Below are 20,210 nucleotides of genomic sequence, written 5' to 3'. Positions count from 1 at the left end.
TGAGAGACCAAATGCACAATGAGGTCCTTTGGGACCATGTGATCCCTACATAATGCCCTGTGCTCCTTCAGTTTTCCTCAATATTCATGGGAATCAGGTGCATTTGGGGTTCATAACTTGGAGGATTGCTCCAAATTTGGGAAATCGTTAGGGTTCAGAATTTGGAGTGTCTGAAATTGTGAAGATTTAGGGTTTGCTTGTGTCCTACCCACATTTTGTTCCTTTTCCCTGTCCTTTCATTATATTTTTCAATTCCTAAGCCCTAAAAAACTTACCCAAATAAGAGACAAAAAAATTACAGTTCCTATGTGGAATATTCCAAGTACTCCCCAGGGTTTACCATGCATCATGGATTTTAACTTTTTCAAGCTCACATGAGAGGAAGGAGAGATCCAACAAATAATAATACAAACGGGTCATGTCGCTATGCGGCAGGGGTCAGGGGCTACGGGCACAAATATGTACAGGCAAAAAGTAATGACAAATTTCTATAGCGAGGGTCACATCAAAAATACAGTAGAAAAGAATGTTTCAAGGTCAGAAATCTTCTTAATTAATCATATCAACCTTGTGATGTGTAGAAAAAAAAAAAAAAAAAAAAACCATTGAATCTTAAAAATGTGACATCTTATAACAAGCTATTCAGACTGTTTATTTTCAAAAATTGTAAGTACTTATAAATTTGCCTGATCTATAAAGTTTTTCAAATTTTAAATTTTGTAATTATGCATAGACATGGATTGTCAAGTAATTGTAAGGTTTCCAACAACTGAAGTCTTTCGGCAAAACTTAAAGGTGCACTTTATTTGTATAGTATAAAGGGGGTACTTTGTACTAAACCTCACCCAAAAAAAGGTAAATAGTGTAGATATTTGAGATGTAAACTAGAGCTCAAGACTAGGTGGCAAGGGTGGTGGAGAGCAACAAACCCGTAATATGATATTTTGAGTTCTATTTTTATGATGGGCAGGGTACCTCTTCTCTGTTGAACTACCAAGAAAAAAAAAAACATTAAAATTGTTTTTGGAGCTTTAATTTTTAATAATTAAAAATAGTCTCAAGCCAACATAATGATTTTTGATTTTTTTGATAGGGTTTGTATGTGTGGGTTTACTTTTAACAGAAAGGCCTAGGCCTTGTGCTAACCTCTATCTGTCCGTCCATGCGCACGTGCACGTATGTATTGACTCGATCCAAATCTAGATAGGTCCGGGCTGCCAAGACCTGGACCTAAAGAGGTCTCGATATGTTTAATTATTCAATCTTTTTGTGATTTTCAACTAGTTTTATCTATTTCTCGCTAAATACATGCAATATTTAGCAAATTATTTTCAATAAGGTGAAAAGCTTTCAAGAAACTAAACTCATCTAAAATTGCCTATGAGTTCATTTTAGATAACTTTATAGTGTATACTGCCAAACAATAAATAATTTATTTTCAGGATTAATTTATTAAAACAGTAAATTATCAATGATAATGGGTACGTCCAAACATGTCCTAAGTACGCTTTCTTATTAACAGGATCATTTCACCTCAAATTTAGGGGATAACCATAAAAATACGTGATGATTAACTTAAAACGAGATTAGTTGATCATGCTTAATCTTACAGACAATGCACAAGAATACACAATCAATCTCATCCCGATTCATCTCTCATAAAAAATAATAATTTTCAAAGAAGAATAAATAATTTTCTTATGCAAATGTTAATGGGATCGAGAGGATGTGCACGAAAAGAAATAACACAATAAACGTCTGTATCATGGGAAAATAAACCAGGGTGAGAGGTTTCGAGTTTCATCATCATCATAGCTATTTTTCAATTAATTGAGATCGGCTATCCGAATTTTGATATATCATTCTACTATAGTAAGGGCAATACCCTCAGTGAAGCCATAAATCATCGTATCTTTTTTCACTACTTCCACCCATATCATTTTGGGTCTACCATGTGCCCTTTTCAATACATAAATAAAAGATGGGGACAATGATCAAATTATGATAACAGATTAATGATTTAACACTTTCTTATATATCTTGATTTAATTTCAAAATACCTTTAAAAAACAGTGATCTTGAGTTGAAATCGTTAGGGGTGGCAATGGACACAGACCCAACCAAGGACCTGAGGGGTAAACCCAATTCCAGTCCAGGTATGGGTCAAAATTTTGGACCCAACGGGTCAGGTCGGGGTCCAATAATATTTTTCGGGTCCCAATATATTGATATATTTAAATATAGTTAAATACAATTAATTTTTTGGTCTGGTCCAGGTCCGGGTCTGGTGAATTCGGGTCATAGTCCCATATCATTGTTTTCGGTATGGGTCTAGCCGGACCCTGACCCGACCACCCCTACAAATAGTTACATATACGTAAAATACCGAATATTTCGTATCTTGTGAGTATGGGGGACTTTCTGCATTGCCTATTTTTCCGAGTAGAAAATAGCGGGTGAACATATGGGGCTACAATCATATCATTGGCTTACTGCTCTAATGTCTTTCTTACATGGACTAGCTTTGAGCCACATAAATGGAAAGATGACAAGGTTTTTTTTGGTGATAGCTAATCAATTAATAGATGTCAGATGAGTCCTTTTCTCCGGATAAGTATATAACCTATGTAAGTGATCTAGGCCATTCTTCTTACTAAAATTATTATGGAAGGTCAAAGAATCCATCATGGGGACCCTATACCAAATTATACTCCATATGATTTTATAGCAAAGATATGAATGGTATTTTTTACCATGTGAGGTTTTATGCTTTATTTGGGAAATGAGATGGGGTCGTGGTAGTGGTATACCCACATCCTAGTCATCATGTTGCAGTTTTTATTCTTACTGATACCACCCCACTAATATTTTCAAAAAACTAACTCTTAAACTATTTGAAAAAACGAATAGAAATCTATCTTCCCCACTATATTATCAAGAAGAAGTAGAAGATATGCGATTTATGGAATGGGATATCATGAGATTTTGTCTTTGATACAATAGATCACAATCACTCATAATTGTAAGATTGTCGAACCTCGTTATTTACAGGTCATAAAAGAATTTTCATTTGGACATGAGCTCTATAGGTAGGATGCCTCTAGCCACCCAAATTCTTTTTCAACATCCAATGTTGATTGTGACTTCCATATATCAAAACAAATGGTCTCATTGTATAAGGTTGTGTAATTTATTTGTCTTGAGATGTTTATATGTCTCGATTTTATTGTAAGGATTAGATGGAGGAAATAACAATGACATATTAATTATGACGATAGAATACTTATTGAGGCCAATGCATAATGTTATTCTTAGAATCAAGTTTGAATATCTTAATGCCTAAATTATGTTTGGAATGGCTATACATTAGATACACTCTAGACTTTACATTATTGAGAAAACATGTGTGGATAGCCACTTCCAATATATGACATCAAAAAAATCCAAATGATGTCATGCTCTTGAGTGAGCATACTATATATTTATTCCCTTGGGTAAAACTCAATCTAGGAGTATTCTCAGGATTCCAAATTGTTGGGATGTAACTTATTCAACCCATATGAAATATTCAATGAAAATAATTACAAAAACTAGTACCTAACGATTGACTATAGTCTAATTTTTGAAGGGTGATATCTAAGCGTTACATAACTCAAAATTTGAATTTCTTTTGTATATAATCATCGAAATGATTTTTAGGTGCTCTCGTTGGATAAATATAAAAATTATTTTTTCCAAGTTAGTCTTCTGCCCAAGGGAATAAGTATATAGTATGCTCCTACGGAGACAGAGTATATGTGCTCTTTAAAAAATAGTTCCAATTTAAACAGAGGGAGAGACAGAGAGGAAACACGTATGATGAAAAGTGGTGCGTTTGATTATCTGCTTGTTGGCACAGAATCAAAACAAAGAAGATGTCCTAACAAAGCCATTAAGTCCAGGTGTAATATACACTTATGGATTGATTATAAAATTTTAGTAAATATAAAATAATTTTTTATAATCAATCTTTCAATGTGTATTAAGTAAAATAAAAAAATTTAACAACATACCCATGAGAGATAAGATGTTTGACATAATGTCCATTTGCAACTATTTCAAGTTAAAATCATGTGTATTTTTATTGGTATATTGAAATTAAATCGAAAGATATGAGTAAAGTATTAAATTGCTCATCTCATATGGGTTGTTTGATAAATTTCTTAAAAATGAACAAAGTAAATTAGCATTCATAAAACCTCATGTAAGACCTGGGTTGTTGAGAGTCCAAATAGAGAGAAATAAATGATAAATAATTAAACACATATACATTATAAATAAGAAAGTGCTCCTAGCTTGTGGTTGTGAATAGCAGCTAGGGGTAGCTTGTAAATTTCTCAATATTTTTTTAGGAAATACGTCACTTATATAGAAATTTAAAAGCAATACCAACTATTAATTTTTTGACCCGTTAGAGGAATTTGTAAAGTATTTCAACTCTTTTTCTATATTTTTCTCAGAGGGTGAGAAATCAGTAGGCAAATCGGTTAGCTAAAGATGTATCTAGACCATATTTCTTCATGCATAGATATTAAAGGGCACGTTTGTTTTACGTGAAAGAATTTCTTTATATGGTTAGATGTGGTAATATTTTTATATTAATTGGTCCAATATCATTTTTTTTTATACCAATTGACAGCTAATTGGTGTGAAAATATTTCCGTACTTAACTATATGAAATAATATTTTCAATTGAAAATATTCTCAAATAATATTTTCACTTAAAAATATTCTCAAATAATATTTTCACTTGAAAATATTCTCGATAAATATTTTTACGTGAACCAAACATGTCCGGTTGTCTTTATGACACTCAATTTTTTTGGTCCATTTGGAAAATTTAAAATTTTATTGAAGTTCTCGTGTGTTTCAAAGTACTTGTATGAATTTCTCAATTGAAAACAAAGTTAACACTTGATAGAAAGAGAGAGAGGAGAATGATGGATCTTATTTCTCTAAACTTCGAGAGAGAGAGAGAGAGAGAGAAAGAGGAAATGATGGTTCTCCTATTTCAGAAAACTTCTAGAGAGAGAGAGAGAAGGGAATGATGACGCGGGTCCCTCTAGGGCTGAACAATTTTGTTTTTGTCGGGAGTAAATTATGGGCATGTACCTTCTAATTTATTGTTGTTATAAAACTCCTCTTATGTAACACGCTCTTCATATTTAGTTTTTGAAAATGGTTGATCAGGCTATAGTCCTATCAAAATAAGTCCCAAATTGTAATTGAAGGATTGGAAAATCTTTACATTGATCGTCTCGGCAAATATTGTGGTTGTGAAAACAGATCGGAATTTCAAACTCTAAACGTTGTGTATATTGTAACAAATTATCTAAACTGTCTATTTCTTTTTAAAAATAAGTACATATATATTTGCAAGATCAGTGTGCTATTTTTTGAGTTTTAAATTTGTTTGTTGGTATTGAAAATTGATTTTAAAGTCAAAGTAAACATTTTCGTTATCGAAAATGTTTTTTGGACGAGGATTTGAAGTGAGACTTTATTTTATTTTCAAAAGCCTAGGCCTTATACGGATATCATTCTTTATTCCTAGCCTTATCGGAAGAAATGGGAAAAGATAAAAACTCTTGGCTTGTAAAAAACAAAAAAAAAAGATAAAAAAATCGGAAGAGGCTGTGCTATGCAAAACTGTGGCTTCAAATGGGTTGTTAGCTTTTTTTAAATTTACGTTCATACATCATGCTTAATCTCGTTTTTCCTTTTCTAATTGTTTGATTTTTTTTCTTTTAGATTTTCAAAGTCCAAAAATTTCAAGAATTTTGGATTGTAAAAATCCAAAAATTCATTTGCACATTTGTACAATTTTTTCTCTAGAAGTAGGGTAGGGAGAATATTTCAAAATTTGAAAATCTGATAATGCTATTGGCCTTATGTGGTTTAGGGCCATGAGCATTATTCAGATGTTTAAAATATGGTTTTTAATTTTTGGAGTTTGAAAGTATGAAAATACTCAATGGAAAGAAATTAAGTAAAAGTATCCAATTTTTTTAAAAATGATCAATTTCGGATTTTGGTGACATGAATTATAAGCTGTTTGTTCATTTTAAAAAAAATTGCAACGCAAATGGATATTAGTAATGAGGGAAAATATTTACGTAAAATTTAAATAACATAAATTAAAAAACATATATGCCTAATATTCTATTTCGTTTGACTCAAGTTGGGTTTTTTTATTAGTAATTGATTGGCACCAACTTTTAAATATTTTTTTTTCTTTTACCTCTGGTGGGCAATGGCAAACAGATTTCTAGGTTCTACTTCTTTGTCAAGGATTGGATCGACTTTCTTTTTTGCCAATTGACATTCAGAAGCTACAGAACTTAGAGGCCCAAATGCGAGTTCACATGAAATACAAGTTATACTTCAAGTGTAGTAAAATATGAAAATTTATTTTATAGAAATTTATCTAGACATTTGAGATATTTTTTTATTTAATTTCAAAATACTCATAAAAATATATGAAATATTTGCAAATAGTTAAAATATAAAATAGTTGTTGCTTATGTATTTCTATTATTTTTAAAAGTATTTATTATTTTAAAAATATATAGAAAAGTTACGTCATTTTTGAAAATATGAATTACCTCACGGAACTAGTGAAATTAGATAAAAGTATTTTAAAATTTTTATTTTTCGTATATATAATGATTTTATAAAAGTCTTCGGATATCATTATTAAAATTTAACATAAACCTCCAAAAAAAAATTTTCGTTTTACTTTTCTATACGCCATTACGCATTTAATAATAATCCTGATGGATGGATCTTCCCCACAATCACTTTTCCACATTAGAGCAAAGATTTATTAATTTGGAGTCGGATTATTTCTTAATTTTTTCATTTTTAAAGAAATACGGAAGAAGCCCGAAAGGTCCCTTTTAAGCAGATGCTCAGCGCGAATTACGGAAGTGCGAACAGTGCCCCACCTCTCATCTCTTTCTCTCTCTACATCCCCCGCTCTCTCTTCTTTCTCTCTCTAGATCTCCCCTCTATGCCCTTTTATTTCTCTCTCTATGTTCTGTTATCTATCACTTCTTTGTCTCTAAATTTTATCTTGATCTCTCCTTTCTCTCTCTAATTAATTCAGCAATTAATGGTCATCGAAACTTTTTAAGTAGATAGATATTATCCAAATTCTACGCATTACAATTCTCTCTTTCTCTCTCTCCAGCTTCGTTTTCTGTCTCTTCTGCAATTCTCACCTGTCGAAAACCCCTCTGATCCATTGCTCAGAACTTCAGATTGATCGCCACAAGACCGCTCTCAAAAACCCTAGCTTCTCTAAGCCTGCCATGACAGTACAAAACAAGAGAGAGACAGAAAAAACCATAGAAAAAAAAAGACAATTATGAAAGCAGTTGCTTTTTTGATCTCAGGACCGGCATCAGGAGCAGCAATGCCTTTGGATTCAGTGCTATAAAGGATTGTTTTGCCTGCTTTTTGCTGGTTTCGAGAAGATAGAGGCGAAATCATGGAGATCGCATTTATTTAGCGTTAAGAGGTAGGTTTTCCTTTCGCCATTTATAGCTGCATTTGAACAATTTTCTGGTGTTTTGAACTTGTATAAGGGATATCTTGAAATTAGGGTTTGAAACGAGTTTCAGTTGAATATGGTGTGTCATGGCTGATTATGCTTTTTTTTTTCTTTTGTTGGATCCGAAAGAATTTGATCATGAAAGGTAGTCTCTTTTATGTTTTCTTTTGGACTATCAGGTGAGCAAGAGCTGAAAATGTGACGATCTGAGTGATTTTTGGTATCAAATCTGAGTGACTTTTGGTATCAATGGGAAGTTTTTTTGTTTATGGATGTTGCATTACGTCTATTTTCACCGATTTTTGGTCTTACTTATTTGAACAGAGGTAAGAAGTGACGAGATTTGAAAAGACGTGGATCTGTGATATTTTTTTTTTTTGCATAATAGTTCTTATGTGTTTTGCTGAAATTTAGATTCTTTTTACCACGAGCAATGAATTTTCTGCTGAAAAATGTGAATAGTGACCAGTGCTTTTCTTTCTGGTGTTGTAAGGTGTTTTCTTCGACATTTTCATGGAAAGTTGTTGTATTAAATTGTTGAGCAAAAATTTTAAGAGCTTTTCCTGGGGATCTAGATTCTCAAGGTTTTACAAGAATAATATAAGAGAGTGCTGTTCACTAAAAATAGAAAAAAAGTTACAGAGAGCTAAAAAGTTGAAGAATGTGAAGTGATCATGCCTTGAGAAAATGGATTGGCGTCCTTTTTGATCATTAGTAGTAGTTTCTTTTGCATAATTGTTGGGTTTCTACTTTAATTGCTTCAAACAAGATGAAAGATTTGGGTATTGAAATATGACCACTAACTTCTTTTTTTTTGTCACTTCTCTTTCCTTTTTATGCATATTATTGGATATCTAATAGTTTTTATTTACAGTCAGATGTGTAGATAAAATAAGAATTTTGAAAGTTTTGTACTGGCTGTTGCTTTGATCGAGTTGTTTGATGGGTAATTTTTTTAAGTTTATGCTTTTTAATTTTGTGCAGAGAACTATTGAGATGCCAAAGTTCATGCTTTGAAGTGGGGGTTTACGGCAGATGAAGGGTGGACTTGCAGAGAACCATTGAGATGCGAAAGTTCATGGTTTGAAGTGGTGGGTTACTGCAGATAAGGGGAGGATAGGAAATGACAAGTTTGGTTCACTTATAGAATCATTAAGAATTTAGGTTTGAAAACACTGGGATAAGGGATATTTTCTTTGTGGTGAGGTCTTCATTTTCTTCCACTGGAAAGTATGACATTATGCTGAAAACAGTCATCTAGGTGAATTAAAGATAAGGCAAAGGGGAGTGAAGCTAAACTTCCCAGTGTTAGATTTGTTTTTATGAAGATAGGGTTCTGAGTCTGTTGACATTTATTAACAAGGATATTTCATTTTTCTGTGCATATGGAAAGTGGGAATCTGGGGTTGCTGGATTTGTTGTGTGAAGGCAGACATTTTGATGCCTTACTCATCAATGAATGTTAGTCATGCCAATGTATTCGATGAATGAGGCGAAAGCAGTGAATATTTGCATAAAGTCTCCCTGCTTGGAGACTGATTATTATTTTTAGCCCTGTATGTTTTGTGCACCTCGTTTGGACAGTATTCCAAGTTGAGGGGAATCAAACAAGAATGATGCACTAATTTCAGAGCTGCAATGTGGTCTTGTTTTTTATTTTCCATCAACTTGAGTTTTCCAAAGGTTTGTGTTGGAACTTAACTTCACATAATAACCTTTAGGTTCTTCTGGCAACCTTTACCTTGCATAAGTCCAAATGTCTTTTGAGGAAGAATTGGGTGCTAGATGATATGTATCACTGTTTTCTTCTTTCAAGCAAATTTCCCTGGCTGATGCATTTTGGCCAGAAGGGGAAAACTTTTACAGGCCTTATAATTAAATGTTCCTCTTGAAAGATTATGACTTCTGGGCAACCATTGCTGTTTTCTCAGAATGCTAGTGATTCTCTATCACTTGATGCCCCTCCCCCTCTGAAACGTGGATCATTTAGTTGCCTTTGTCGAACTGGGTCAGTTTCTTCTTCTCATGTGAGCTCTACCTTCTCAGACTTAGATGATGCCCAAAGCCATTTCGTGGATGCAAAAAATGAGTCACTATCCCGTAGAAAGCTAAGTTGGGATGTTGCATCCATTGGAGAAAGGGATTTGGGCAGGAATTTATATGAGTCGGAGTGTACTTTTCCCACCACCAGGTTTCAATCTGCAGAATCTCAGTTTTTTCAGCACGTGTTATCCGAATGCCATTCCCAACCAGCACAATCAGTCTCTGCTTTTAGTGGGCACCATATGGAACATGATAAGTCCTCTGATCTGTTAAGCCGAAGTGCTCTTGAAATCTCGAGTGGCCCCTCTATGTATATACCTACTGATACAGCCTCTTCTTCGAGGCGAGAAAAGCTAAATCATCAGAGGACTCGCCGAAAGAGTTGGGCAAATGAGGATATCTTGTCTTCCGAAGAGAACGCACGATTTATTCATATAAATGATCCTAGAAGAACCAATGACAAGTATGAGTTTACTGGAAATGAGATTCGGACCAGCAAGTATACCGTTATAACTTTCCTGCCCAAGAATTTATTCATCCAATTTCATAGAGTGGCTTATATATATTTTTTGGTCATTGCTGCTTTGAATCAACTTCCACCTCTTGCTGTCTTTGGGAGAACTGTTTCTCTATTCCCTCTTCTTTTTGTTTTGTTTGTCACTGCTATCAAAGATGGGTATGAAGATTGGCGGAGGCACCGATCAGATAGGAAAGAAAATAATAGAGAGGCCAAAGTTCTTCAAGGTGCTAGGTTTTACTCAAAGGAATGGAAGAAGATAAGAGTTGGTGAGATATTAAAAATCCATGCTGATGAAACTATTCCATGTGATATGGTTTTATTGCGTAGTAGTGACCCCAGTGGAATTGCTTATGTCCAGACTATGAATCTTGATGGAGAGTCGAACTTGAAAACAAGGTATGCAAGGCAAGAGACTGCTTCAACAGATTATGAATCTGAACATGTAACTGGACTCATCAGATGCGAACAACCCAATAGAAATATATATGAGTTCACCGCAAACATGGAATTTGGTGGTCAGAGAATACCTCTTGGTCAATCAAATATTGTTCTTCGGGGTTGCCAGCTAAAAAATACTGATTGGATTATTGGGGTGGTGGTATATGCTGGTCAAGAAACTAAAGCAATGTTGAATAGTGCAATTTCACCTTCAAAGAGAAGTAAATTGGAAGGTTACATGAACAGGGAAACCTTGTGGTTATCAGTGTTTCTATTTGTCATGTGCGCTGTAGTGGCTTTTGGGATGGGTTTGTGGCTGGAGAGGCACATGGATCGGCTTGATACCTTGCCATTTTATAGGAGAAAATACTTCACAAAAGGTCAAGAGAATGGAAAGAGATATAACTATTATGGCTTACCATTGGAAATCTTCTTTTCCTTTTTGAGCTCTGTCATAGTATTCCAAATTATGATACCCATATCTCTCTATATATCAATGGAGTTGGTTCGATTAGGGCAATCATACTTCATGATTGGAGATACCAGGATGTATGATTGCAGTTCAGACTCGAGGTTCCAATGCCGATCCCTAAATATTAATGAGGATTTGGGTCAGATAAGGTATGTCTTTTGTGATAAGACGGGGACTCTGACTGAGAACAAGATGGAATTTCGCAAGGCTAGTATCCATGGACAAAACTACGGCAACTCCTCTTACTTAGCTGATCAACAGATGCAGGATACCTCTGAGGGCCGTCCAGGGAAAGGAGGCATTGCAGGTATGAAATTCTGTCTTATGGTATGCTTTGTGTTATATGGTGGATAAATTTTGTTTAAGTTTGGTAGCTTTATCCCCATTCAAGTTATGCTTAATAGATATCTTAGGGGTTGTGTTGTCTATGTATTACGACGACCCCCATTCAAGTTATGCTTAGTAGATATCTTGGAGATGTGTCGTATGCTGCGTGTTTTCTTTTGCTATTTTCCCCCTTTCACGCTCTAACGTTTGAACATGTCTAGCTGTTTTATATTTTTTTATTTTATTGTATTCTTTGGTTAGTGACCTTTAGCTGATTTATTTTCCTGAATTTATGATTTCGATACGATATTTATGATACAAATGCAATGCCTGCTGTGAAATCTTCTGTTAGCAAAGAATAAGAATTAAAGCTTTTCTGTTTGCGCAAGAAGTTATTGCCAATAATGGAAGTTTGATATTGTTGTTGTGGGCAGACCGCACTTATACACCGGATCCTAGCTGAAAGGTGCAATTTAATGTGCTTGTAAAAGGTTGGCTGACCTTCTGGAAAGTCCTTATGTTGCACTCCACCATTCCTTAAACTTAGATGGTTTATTTCTACATAAAACTTGGGGAACTACAAATTGTCTTAGTGTCATGGGCTGTGGTTAAGCAGGACTATTAGCAGATCTATACTGATAACCATAGGGACTTATGCACTGAGAATGCTGGTATACGATACTACCAGAAGTTCAACAATGTTGAGAAAAGCACAAGGTGCAGCCTAGGTGGCCATGGGGTGGTCCAGTTGCCTAGGCATGATGCAGGCAACTAAGTTTTGAGGTGCCTGCCCCCCTTCCCCCGACACACACACACATACACCCACCCCTCCCGTTTTCCCAACAAATAAAAAGAAAAAAAAAAAAAAAAATTTCAAAAGACATACACACCATGCCCTACTGGACAATATGGGTTCAACAGCCTAGATTCAATGTAAAATATCCAAACCTATTGAATCTGAGCCATTGGCCGGCCATGTTGAATTTCTTTGTTGTATTTTTCATTTTTTACAAACCTATCGACTTGAAATTTGGGGCTTTCGTGCATCTAACAATGGTGCGCATAATAATAATAAATATTTCAAACAAAAAATTTCAAACTACCCCTGATGTTTTAGGGGCATTTTGGCCATTTTTTATGTGTGTGTGTGTGTAAGGTGGGCAACCGGGGGCGCGATGCACTTGCATAGGAGGGCCGCATCGGTTGAGGCACAATGCACCAGTTTAGATGCCACCTCAGGTGCATAAGTGTCTTGCAGTCTGGCTTAGGGCTCTCTTGGTGGGGTGCATTGACCTAGGCAGGGCACTTTGGCACCCCCCCCTACCTCGATATGGCAGCCTAGGCGCGATATGGACTGCTTTTGTTTTTCTCCACTTTCTAAAACATAAAATTTTCTAAAGCATTTGATAAATACTTGATGCCTTTGGAAACTGGATACCGACATTTGGTGGATGTTTGGCACATAAATGTTACACTCATCTCAAGATTGGTGCATTTTTTATTTATGCAAATGTTCTTCTGTTGCTTTGCTTCAAGCTTCTACATTGTGGAATATTTTGAGACTCTGATTTCCAAACTTCAGAACCTTTGTTGAGGGGTTCTGTCTACTAGAAATCTAGAAACATGCACCAATTTCTTGGTTTCTGTAATTCACTAAGTTCCTTGTTTTAGCTATGTGAAGAACTTTAATAATGTCCTTTACTAAAATAGTTGGTTCATGCTTTGAGGTTAAGTATGTTTTGATGAAAAAATATTGGGCATGACAGTTGTAGAAAAAGAAGTAATTGGCATGCAAATGAACTAGGCATCTAGGCCTCATTGTAGCTTGGGCCAATCACTTCCATTATCCTGCATTTGTGCTCGGAGGCTGGCTTGCATGCTTTCATGAGCTAGGCTAGGTTCGAGTCCTTTTGGGTGGCGTGGGTTGAAGATGGAGCATTTTGAGCGGAAGTAATCAAGTAATTTGTAGTTGCAATGCAAAAGTAAATTCTTTTTTAAGTTTACCTGGGGCAAGCTACTAGATGTATGTCATCTTTCTGGAACATGTTCTTGCTGTTGGTAATTAAATCTCTGAGAAGAGGTGCACCATTTATCCAAGTCAATGTGAATCATTGACACAAACTACATTAAAATCCATTAAGCTTGTTTTCATTTGATACAGTTTTGCACATGGAGGCTATCCACAAACTACATTGAAATCCGTGAAGCTTGTTTTCGTTTGGTACAGTTTTGCACATGAAGGCTATCCACAAGCTACATTAATATCCATTAAGCTTGTTTCCATTTGGTACAGTTTTACACATGAAGGCAATGTGGATACTTTATGCTTTATTGTTGCCAAATTTGACCCTCAAATGTAGCGGCTCTTGTAGTGACTAATTTGGTCCGTATTTGAAATTGTAAAATGTGTTATTAAATAATTGCGGTCATATATCTGAAACCACATACAATCCAGTGCATTTTTTATATCGCATTAATTTGTTAATGTTGATTAACAGATCAGGCTCGCACGGACGGGTGATGTAATTGGATAATTTTATCTTTGTTTTAGATCTTAGTTAGTCCGGAGTTGTTTAGCTTAAGCTGTTCTGTTTTTATTGCCTCAGATACTATTAGCAGACAGAGGTGGAAGCCTAAGACTGTAGTCAAAGTGGATCCTGAACTCGTGGCATTGTTACACAAGGAATTAGTTGGAGAGGAAAGAATTGCTGCACATGAATTTTTCCTCACTTTGGCAGCGTGTAATACTGTTATTCCGATAAAAACTGGAAAACGACTTTCTACAGATCTTTCTTTTGGTGAATTTTATGAAGAACCTGTGGTTATTGATTATCAAGGGGAGTCTCCTGATGAACAAGCTTTAGTATGTGCTGCCTCTGCTTATGGCTACACACTTATGGAGCGTACATCTGGGCATATTGTAATTGACATCCATGGGGAAGAGCAGAGGTGGTGCCCTCCATCCTGAACTATGTTCCAGTTCGCATGATCTAGATTCATGTGCATTTTTATGCTTTTCCGTACTTTTAATAGATGGGTAATCATAATTGTCCTGCGTAGCTCTCTAACCTGTTAATCTATTTGTGTTTGATTAAGTTGTTTCCTTTATATGATAGTTTCCATTGCCTCATTCAATCTTTATCTTGTTCAGGTTGGATGTGTTGGGTTTGCATGAGTTTGACAGTGTACGGAAAAGGATGTCGGTGGTGGTTAGATTTCCCGATGATTCAGTGAAGGTCTTGGTTAAAGGTGCTGACAGTTCCATCTTCAATATACTTGCAGAAGTGACTGACCAAAGAGAGGATCAATCTACTGGTATACGATGTGCAACCCAGAATCATTTAAATGAATATTCATTGCAGGGATTGCGTACCCTGGTACTTGCTTCGAGGGATCTCTCTGAAATGGAGCTTGAAGAGTGGTTTCAGAGCTACCAAGAGGCAAGCACTTCATTAACCGAGAGGTCTGCAAAGCTACGTCAAACTGCATCTCTTATTGAGTGTAATCTGAATCTTCTTGGGGCTACAGGAATTGAAGACAGATTGCAAGATGGTGTACCAGAAGCCATAGAATCCCTAAGGCAAGCAGGAATTAAAGTTTGGGTTCTCACTGGTGACAAACAGGAGACTGCAATTTCTATTGGTCTTTCATGTAAACTCCTTACACACCACATGCAACAGATTATTATCAATGGCAGTTCAGAGGAGGAATGTAAGAACCTTTTGGCAGATGCCAAGGCCAACTATGGCATTAAACCACAAGGTTGCAGGAGCAAAAATTCGAAATGGAAGAAAAACATTGATAGTGATCAAACAGAGGTTGAGAATCCGAATGACTATGTGACACCTGGCAGTACTTTTCCCAAAACCGGGTTGCACCTGAGATACAGTTTTGATACTGAAGACTTGCCTGAACAATATGGTGCCAAAGTAGCAAGCACAATGAATCAACAACTTGCACTCATTATAGATGGCAACAGTCTCGTCTATATCTTGGAGAAAGACCTACAACCAGAGGTTTGCATTCTAAAAGCTTCTTGTAGGTTTTCACATCATTCTAACACCTTGGGGTTCCTAAAATCTAGTTGGTTGTTTCTATTATAGGGAAAATATCAGTAAAAGGGTGGAGACCCCCTGCAAAATCACTAAAGGGTTCAAAAGATCACAAATTACATTTACGGTTTTACTTTTACATTTCTATTTCAATCAGTTATGTCCTTAAATAAATATTAAAAATTTCCCAGATTGCCCCTATTTGGTGTTGGGAGCCCAAAAAATTAGGCTCACTTTGGTAATTTTATCCCCAAAGAGTCCTTAGCAGAATGGCAGAAGTACCCTTGCTTGTTTGGAGTTAGAAATAACAAACAGCATGTTCGGTATTTGAAATAAGGAACATTAAGGGGTATTTACATCATTTGAAAGAGCTATGTCATAAATACCCCTTATTATTTCCTTATTTCAAATACCGAACATGTTAAATGACATAAATACTTCTTATGCTCCTTATTTTAAATACCAAACAAATTGTTCATTATTTCTAGCTCTGAAAAAAATAGGGTCATTTATGTTATTATGTAAAGGATTCTTTGGGGGTAAAATTACCAATTGCCCCTAATTGTTGGGGGCTCTTAACAACAATTAGGGGCAATATGGGAACTTATAATTTTTTTTTAAGGTCATACCTGATTGAAATGGAAATTTAAAAGCAAACCCCTAATTGTAATTTTGATCTTTTATTTAGTATTTTGTAAGGGGTTTCAACCCCTTAATTGATATTTTCCTTTATTATATATCTAGAAACTCTAAATATCAAATCAAGATCAACTGCCGATTCTTCTCTTTCACATTTCTTTTAGTTGCATGATTCTTCATCTTTTTGACCTCTGTTGATGATTGTTTATTGCTGATAGTGTTCTATTATTTTGTGTATGTGCAGCTTTTTGATTTGGCAGTTTCCTGTAGAGTAGTACTTTGTTGCCGTGTTGCTCCTCTGCAAAAAGCTGGTGTTGTGGATCTTATAAAGAGCAGGACAAATGACATGACGTTAGCAATTGGAGACGGTGGGCAATATGGAAACCTTCTTTTATAATTTTTAAATCATCATTCCATGTTGTTTGCTGCTGTTGGTCTGGATGCATGTATATTGATAGTGTCCTTTCTCCCATAGACGGTTCATTCGTACTTGGATGGTATGATCATTGCATCTATTGAAGTCAATCATACAACTTAATTTACATGCTTCATATCTGTAATATAACCTAATGAATTGATGTCTTGTTAATACTTCATTAATTTTTTTTCCTCGCGGGTATTTTGGGAGTGTGTACTTACTATTCCCTTCTATTGTGACTGATTATTCCTATGATTCCACAGGAGCTAATGATGTCTCCATGATTCAAATGGCGGATGTTGGAGTTGGCATATGTGGTCAAGAAGGGCGTCAAGCAGTGATGGCATCGGATTTTGCTATGGGGCAGTTCAGGTTTTTGAAAAGATTGCTGCTTGTGCATGGACATTGGAACTACCAGCGTGTTGGTTATTTGGTTTTGTACAATTTCTACAGAAATGCTGTGTTTGTAATGATGCTATTTTGGTATGTATGATTAGATTCTGAATTGTTGCCAATTTGCCATAATATGTTCCATTTTAGCTATCATGGTTTTTTGTGAATTGCCAGTATCTCTTTGACATGATTTACTGTTGATATGGTGCCACAAAATCCAAAGGCTAAAGTTCTTTTTTGGAAATGTGATAATAATTTGTTCATGTTTGGAAATTTCCAATTTCAGAAAGAAAATGCAATCAATTATCTGCTAAGGACCTTCTGTAATTACATGAACCTGCTTGATGCCTAACAACGGCCACATTTGTTGTTGAATATTCTGGTTCCAAACTTGTAATGTTACTGAAATAGATAATTGCATGTTTTTTTTTGCAGGTACATATTATGCACGGCTTTCTCTACAACTTCTGCATTGACAGATTGGAGCAGTGTGTTTTACTCCGTGATATACACATCTGTCCCAACAATTGTTGTGGGTATTCTTGACAAAGACCTAAGTCATAGGACTCTCCTCCGTTATCCTAAACTTTATGGTGCTGGGCATCGGCAAGAGAGTTACAACATGCGTCTCTTTTGGCTCACAATGATCGATACACTTTGGCAAAGTCTAGTGCTCTTCTATGTGCCTTTGTTTGCCTACAGAAACAGTACAATTGATATATGGAGTATGGGCAGTTTGTGGACAATTGCGGTGGTTGTGCTTGTCAATGTTCACTTGGCCATGGACATCCAGCGTTGGATATTAATCACTCATATTGCATTATGGGGTTCTATAGTCATCACATATATTTGTCTTGTGGTATTGGATTCCATACCTGACTTTCCTAATTACTGGTTAGTGTCCTGACTCTGACCTGCGTCTTTGATAACTAGAACCAAGAGCGTAGCCTTCTGCTGAAAATTTTGATGTAATATATTTTTATACACCCTGGCACATGCACAAAAAATATTATGGTCTCTTTGAAAACTTAAACCCAAAGCTCTGCTAAAAATCTGGACTCACGTGCTTTCCGTTCTAAAAGTGAAGGTAATTTATTATTTATAAGCTGAACTTAGCTGCTTTCCTTCTGACTCAATGTAAACAATTTACTGCTTAAATATAAAGGTTAACCTTTATACTACAGTTAACAGCATAAAAAAAGCCCTTTTCTTAAGAAAAAGAATTTGTTTTCTGAGAGTGATCTAGCTAGAACTTACTCTGGACTTTTAGAAAAGCTTAATATTTGAATCTTGACTGGGATCATCATGAGCACTATCTAATTTTTTGGTTTCTTTGACAGGACTATTTACCATTTAGCATTGTTCCCAACCTATTGGCTCAATATTCTGCTTATAACAGTTTTAGCATTGCTTCCCCGGTTCCTTCTCAAAGTTCTCCAGCAGATGTTTTGGCCTTCTGATATTCAGATAGCTAGAGAAAATGAGATATTGAAGAGACGCCATTTGGGTGTCAAATCTGATGAAGGTTCTGGTTAACATTTATAATTTTTTCACATGGAGAGAGAAACAGCACTTTCTCCATCAAAGAGAAATACAGTTTAACATGGTTTTTCCTGACTTCAGCTACGAGCTCGCGTCAATGGGGAGCTCAATGGTGATCGAATAAGTTCCAGGTACGTGCAAGGTTGCCCTTGCGGCTCCTGCTTTCCACATGTATCATCTGAGATATACTGCCGCATCCTCCAAGGCCAGCAAATATGGATGTATTGGGGAAATAAATATTGAATACTTGCTTGCCCTTACGGGTTTTGTAATATAGTCAGAGTTGTATCCCAATATCCAGTTTCAGTTTACACCATTCTGTCTCTATTCATTTACACCATGCTGTCCCTATTCATTGGGTTGGAGTGGAATTGATGTTTTTTCTCCTCCTAGTTCAGACGAGTGTTGTCATCGTTCCTAATCCTCGATTAAAAGTCATTGTATTTGTGGGTTCTTTCATGCTAGTTTCAAAATTTATTACATGCATGAGCACTCACATAGTGAAGCTAGTTTGGCCTTACTATGCAGAGCATAATGCATGGGGTTTTATCATTTTCCGAGTAACAAATTACTTACTATCCCAAAACACAATGTTGAAAGGCCATATATTTTAATGGTCCTATTTTCTGAAGCAAAGACAAGTCTAGAAAAAGAAGACATTGGTTGCTGCGCTTTATATTTCATGCTCTAATTGGGTGGCTCTTTGCCACTTCTCTACAAAGTTAGTTGCTTAAAAGTGTGAGACAGGAAATGTGTATGTGTTGGGAAACATTGGAAAGAGTTTCGATCCTCAAGAAAATGAAGGGCCACCGATTGAGAAGATTCTGAGAATGAGGTATGCAAACTTCTAGTCGTATTGTTTATTTTTACTTTCCCAACATCATTCTACCTGGACTGCCTTTATAATTTTGGTTGGTACTCTGTATGAATAATTAGTTATTATGTATTAGGAGAAGGAAAAGAAAAATCAACGAAACTATAAAAAGAAAACAAAGGACAATTCAACTGAGAAAAGAACCAAAAAACTTTATGCTTTTCTGACCCGTGAATTGCCTGATAAAGATTGTCATCCATTTCATTCTCTTGATTTACACAAATTGTATATCACTATGCATGTCTGATTGGTGAATGTGCCAAATTTCAACCTGTGCATTATCTGATGAAGATCTTGGTTCATTTCATTCACCTGCTACATATATAGTGAATCTGAAATCTAATGTCTGGATTCAACTTCTCCTTTTTCTTATTTGCTCAAATATTGGTGTAGATCTTCTCTATTTCGTGCACATATCCAAGCGAACGCTGGGATCTCACTGCGAAGTCTCGTGCGTGAGTTGTAAATGAAATGAGAGTGATTCAAAGTGGTAACAGAAAGAATCAGAGTTCCCAAGGCAAGATTTGCACCAAGTATGAAGAATGTCCAAAGTTATTGGTGAACAGTGCTAGAGCTAGAGCTAGTGCTTTCTCTTGGTGCTTATTTTTTATGGGATGATACTATGATAATTATTGTCAATTATAAAAGGAAAATATTACACGAGAATGATCATTTATCTCTTGGGCTTGTATACTATAGGACCATTTATCTTGTGGGTGAAGTTCTGTTCTTTTTTCTTTGGTAGTTCAGTGGCTTGAGATGTAATGTTGCCTAATTCCAACTGCTAATTACTCAATCCCAAGTCCGACTCCTAATATTATCTCTGGTACAAGACTGTTACAATCACTCCTAGTCCTCAAATGTGAGTTATGAGGGGCTAGAGTTGTATCACAAAGTT

The 20,210-nt window shown here is 35.7% G+C and overlaps 1 protein-coding gene across 2 annotated transcripts; it reads left to right on the top strand.

Annotated features, from left to right (window-relative positions):
• Positions 1 to 9,075: 9,075 nt before the first annotated feature.
• On the top strand, positions 9,076 to 20,033 carry LOC18432346 (phospholipid-transporting ATPase 1). Of its 2 annotated transcripts, XM_011624367.3 has the most exons (9): positions 9,076 to 11,374; positions 14,001 to 14,343; positions 14,546 to 15,410; positions 16,330 to 16,453; positions 16,767 to 16,986; positions 17,332 to 17,790; positions 18,237 to 18,421; positions 18,520 to 19,273; positions 19,706 to 20,033. In XM_011624367.3, the coding sequence occupies exons 1-8, from the start codon at positions 9,493 to 9,495 to the stop codon at positions 18,552 to 18,554; spliced, it is 4,113 nt and encodes a 1,370-aa protein (XP_011622669.1). In that variant the 5' UTR covers positions 9,076 to 9,492; the 3' UTR covers positions 18,555 to 19,273; positions 19,706 to 20,033. The 2 variants fall into 2 exon arrangements, with proteins under 2 accessions (XP_011622669.1, XP_088730090.1); XM_088873964.1 differs by lacking the exon at positions 19,706 to 20,033 and having other exon boundaries at positions 18,237 to 18,754.
• Positions 20,034 to 20,210: the final 177 nt, after the last annotated feature.

The sequence above is a fragment of the Amborella trichopoda genome, chromosome 8 (assembly GCF_054954075.1).
Source record: "Amborella trichopoda isolate Santa Cruz 75 chromosome 8, AtrichopodaSantaCruz75HAP2 v2.0, whole genome shotgun sequence".
In the NCBI taxonomy this organism is placed as follows: Eukaryota; Viridiplantae; Streptophyta; class Magnoliopsida; order Amborellales; family Amborellaceae; genus Amborella; species Amborella trichopoda.
This window is presented reverse-complemented; position numbering and strand designations above follow the sequence as displayed.

Excerpts from the sequence above, each read along its gene's own strand:
- LOC18432346 (XM_011624367.3), top strand. The coding sequence starts at position 9,493 with ATGACTTCTGGGCAACCATTGCTGTTTTCTCAGAATGCTAGTGATTCT. Across the intron at positions 16,454-16,766 it reads GACGTTAGCAATTGGAGACG|GAGCTAATGATGTCTCCATG; the intron begins GTGGGCAATATG and ends ATGATTCCACAG. Across the intron at positions 16,987-17,331 it reads TTTGTAATGATGCTATTTTG|GTACATATTATGCACGGCTT; the intron begins GTATGTATGATT and ends TTTTTTTTGCAG.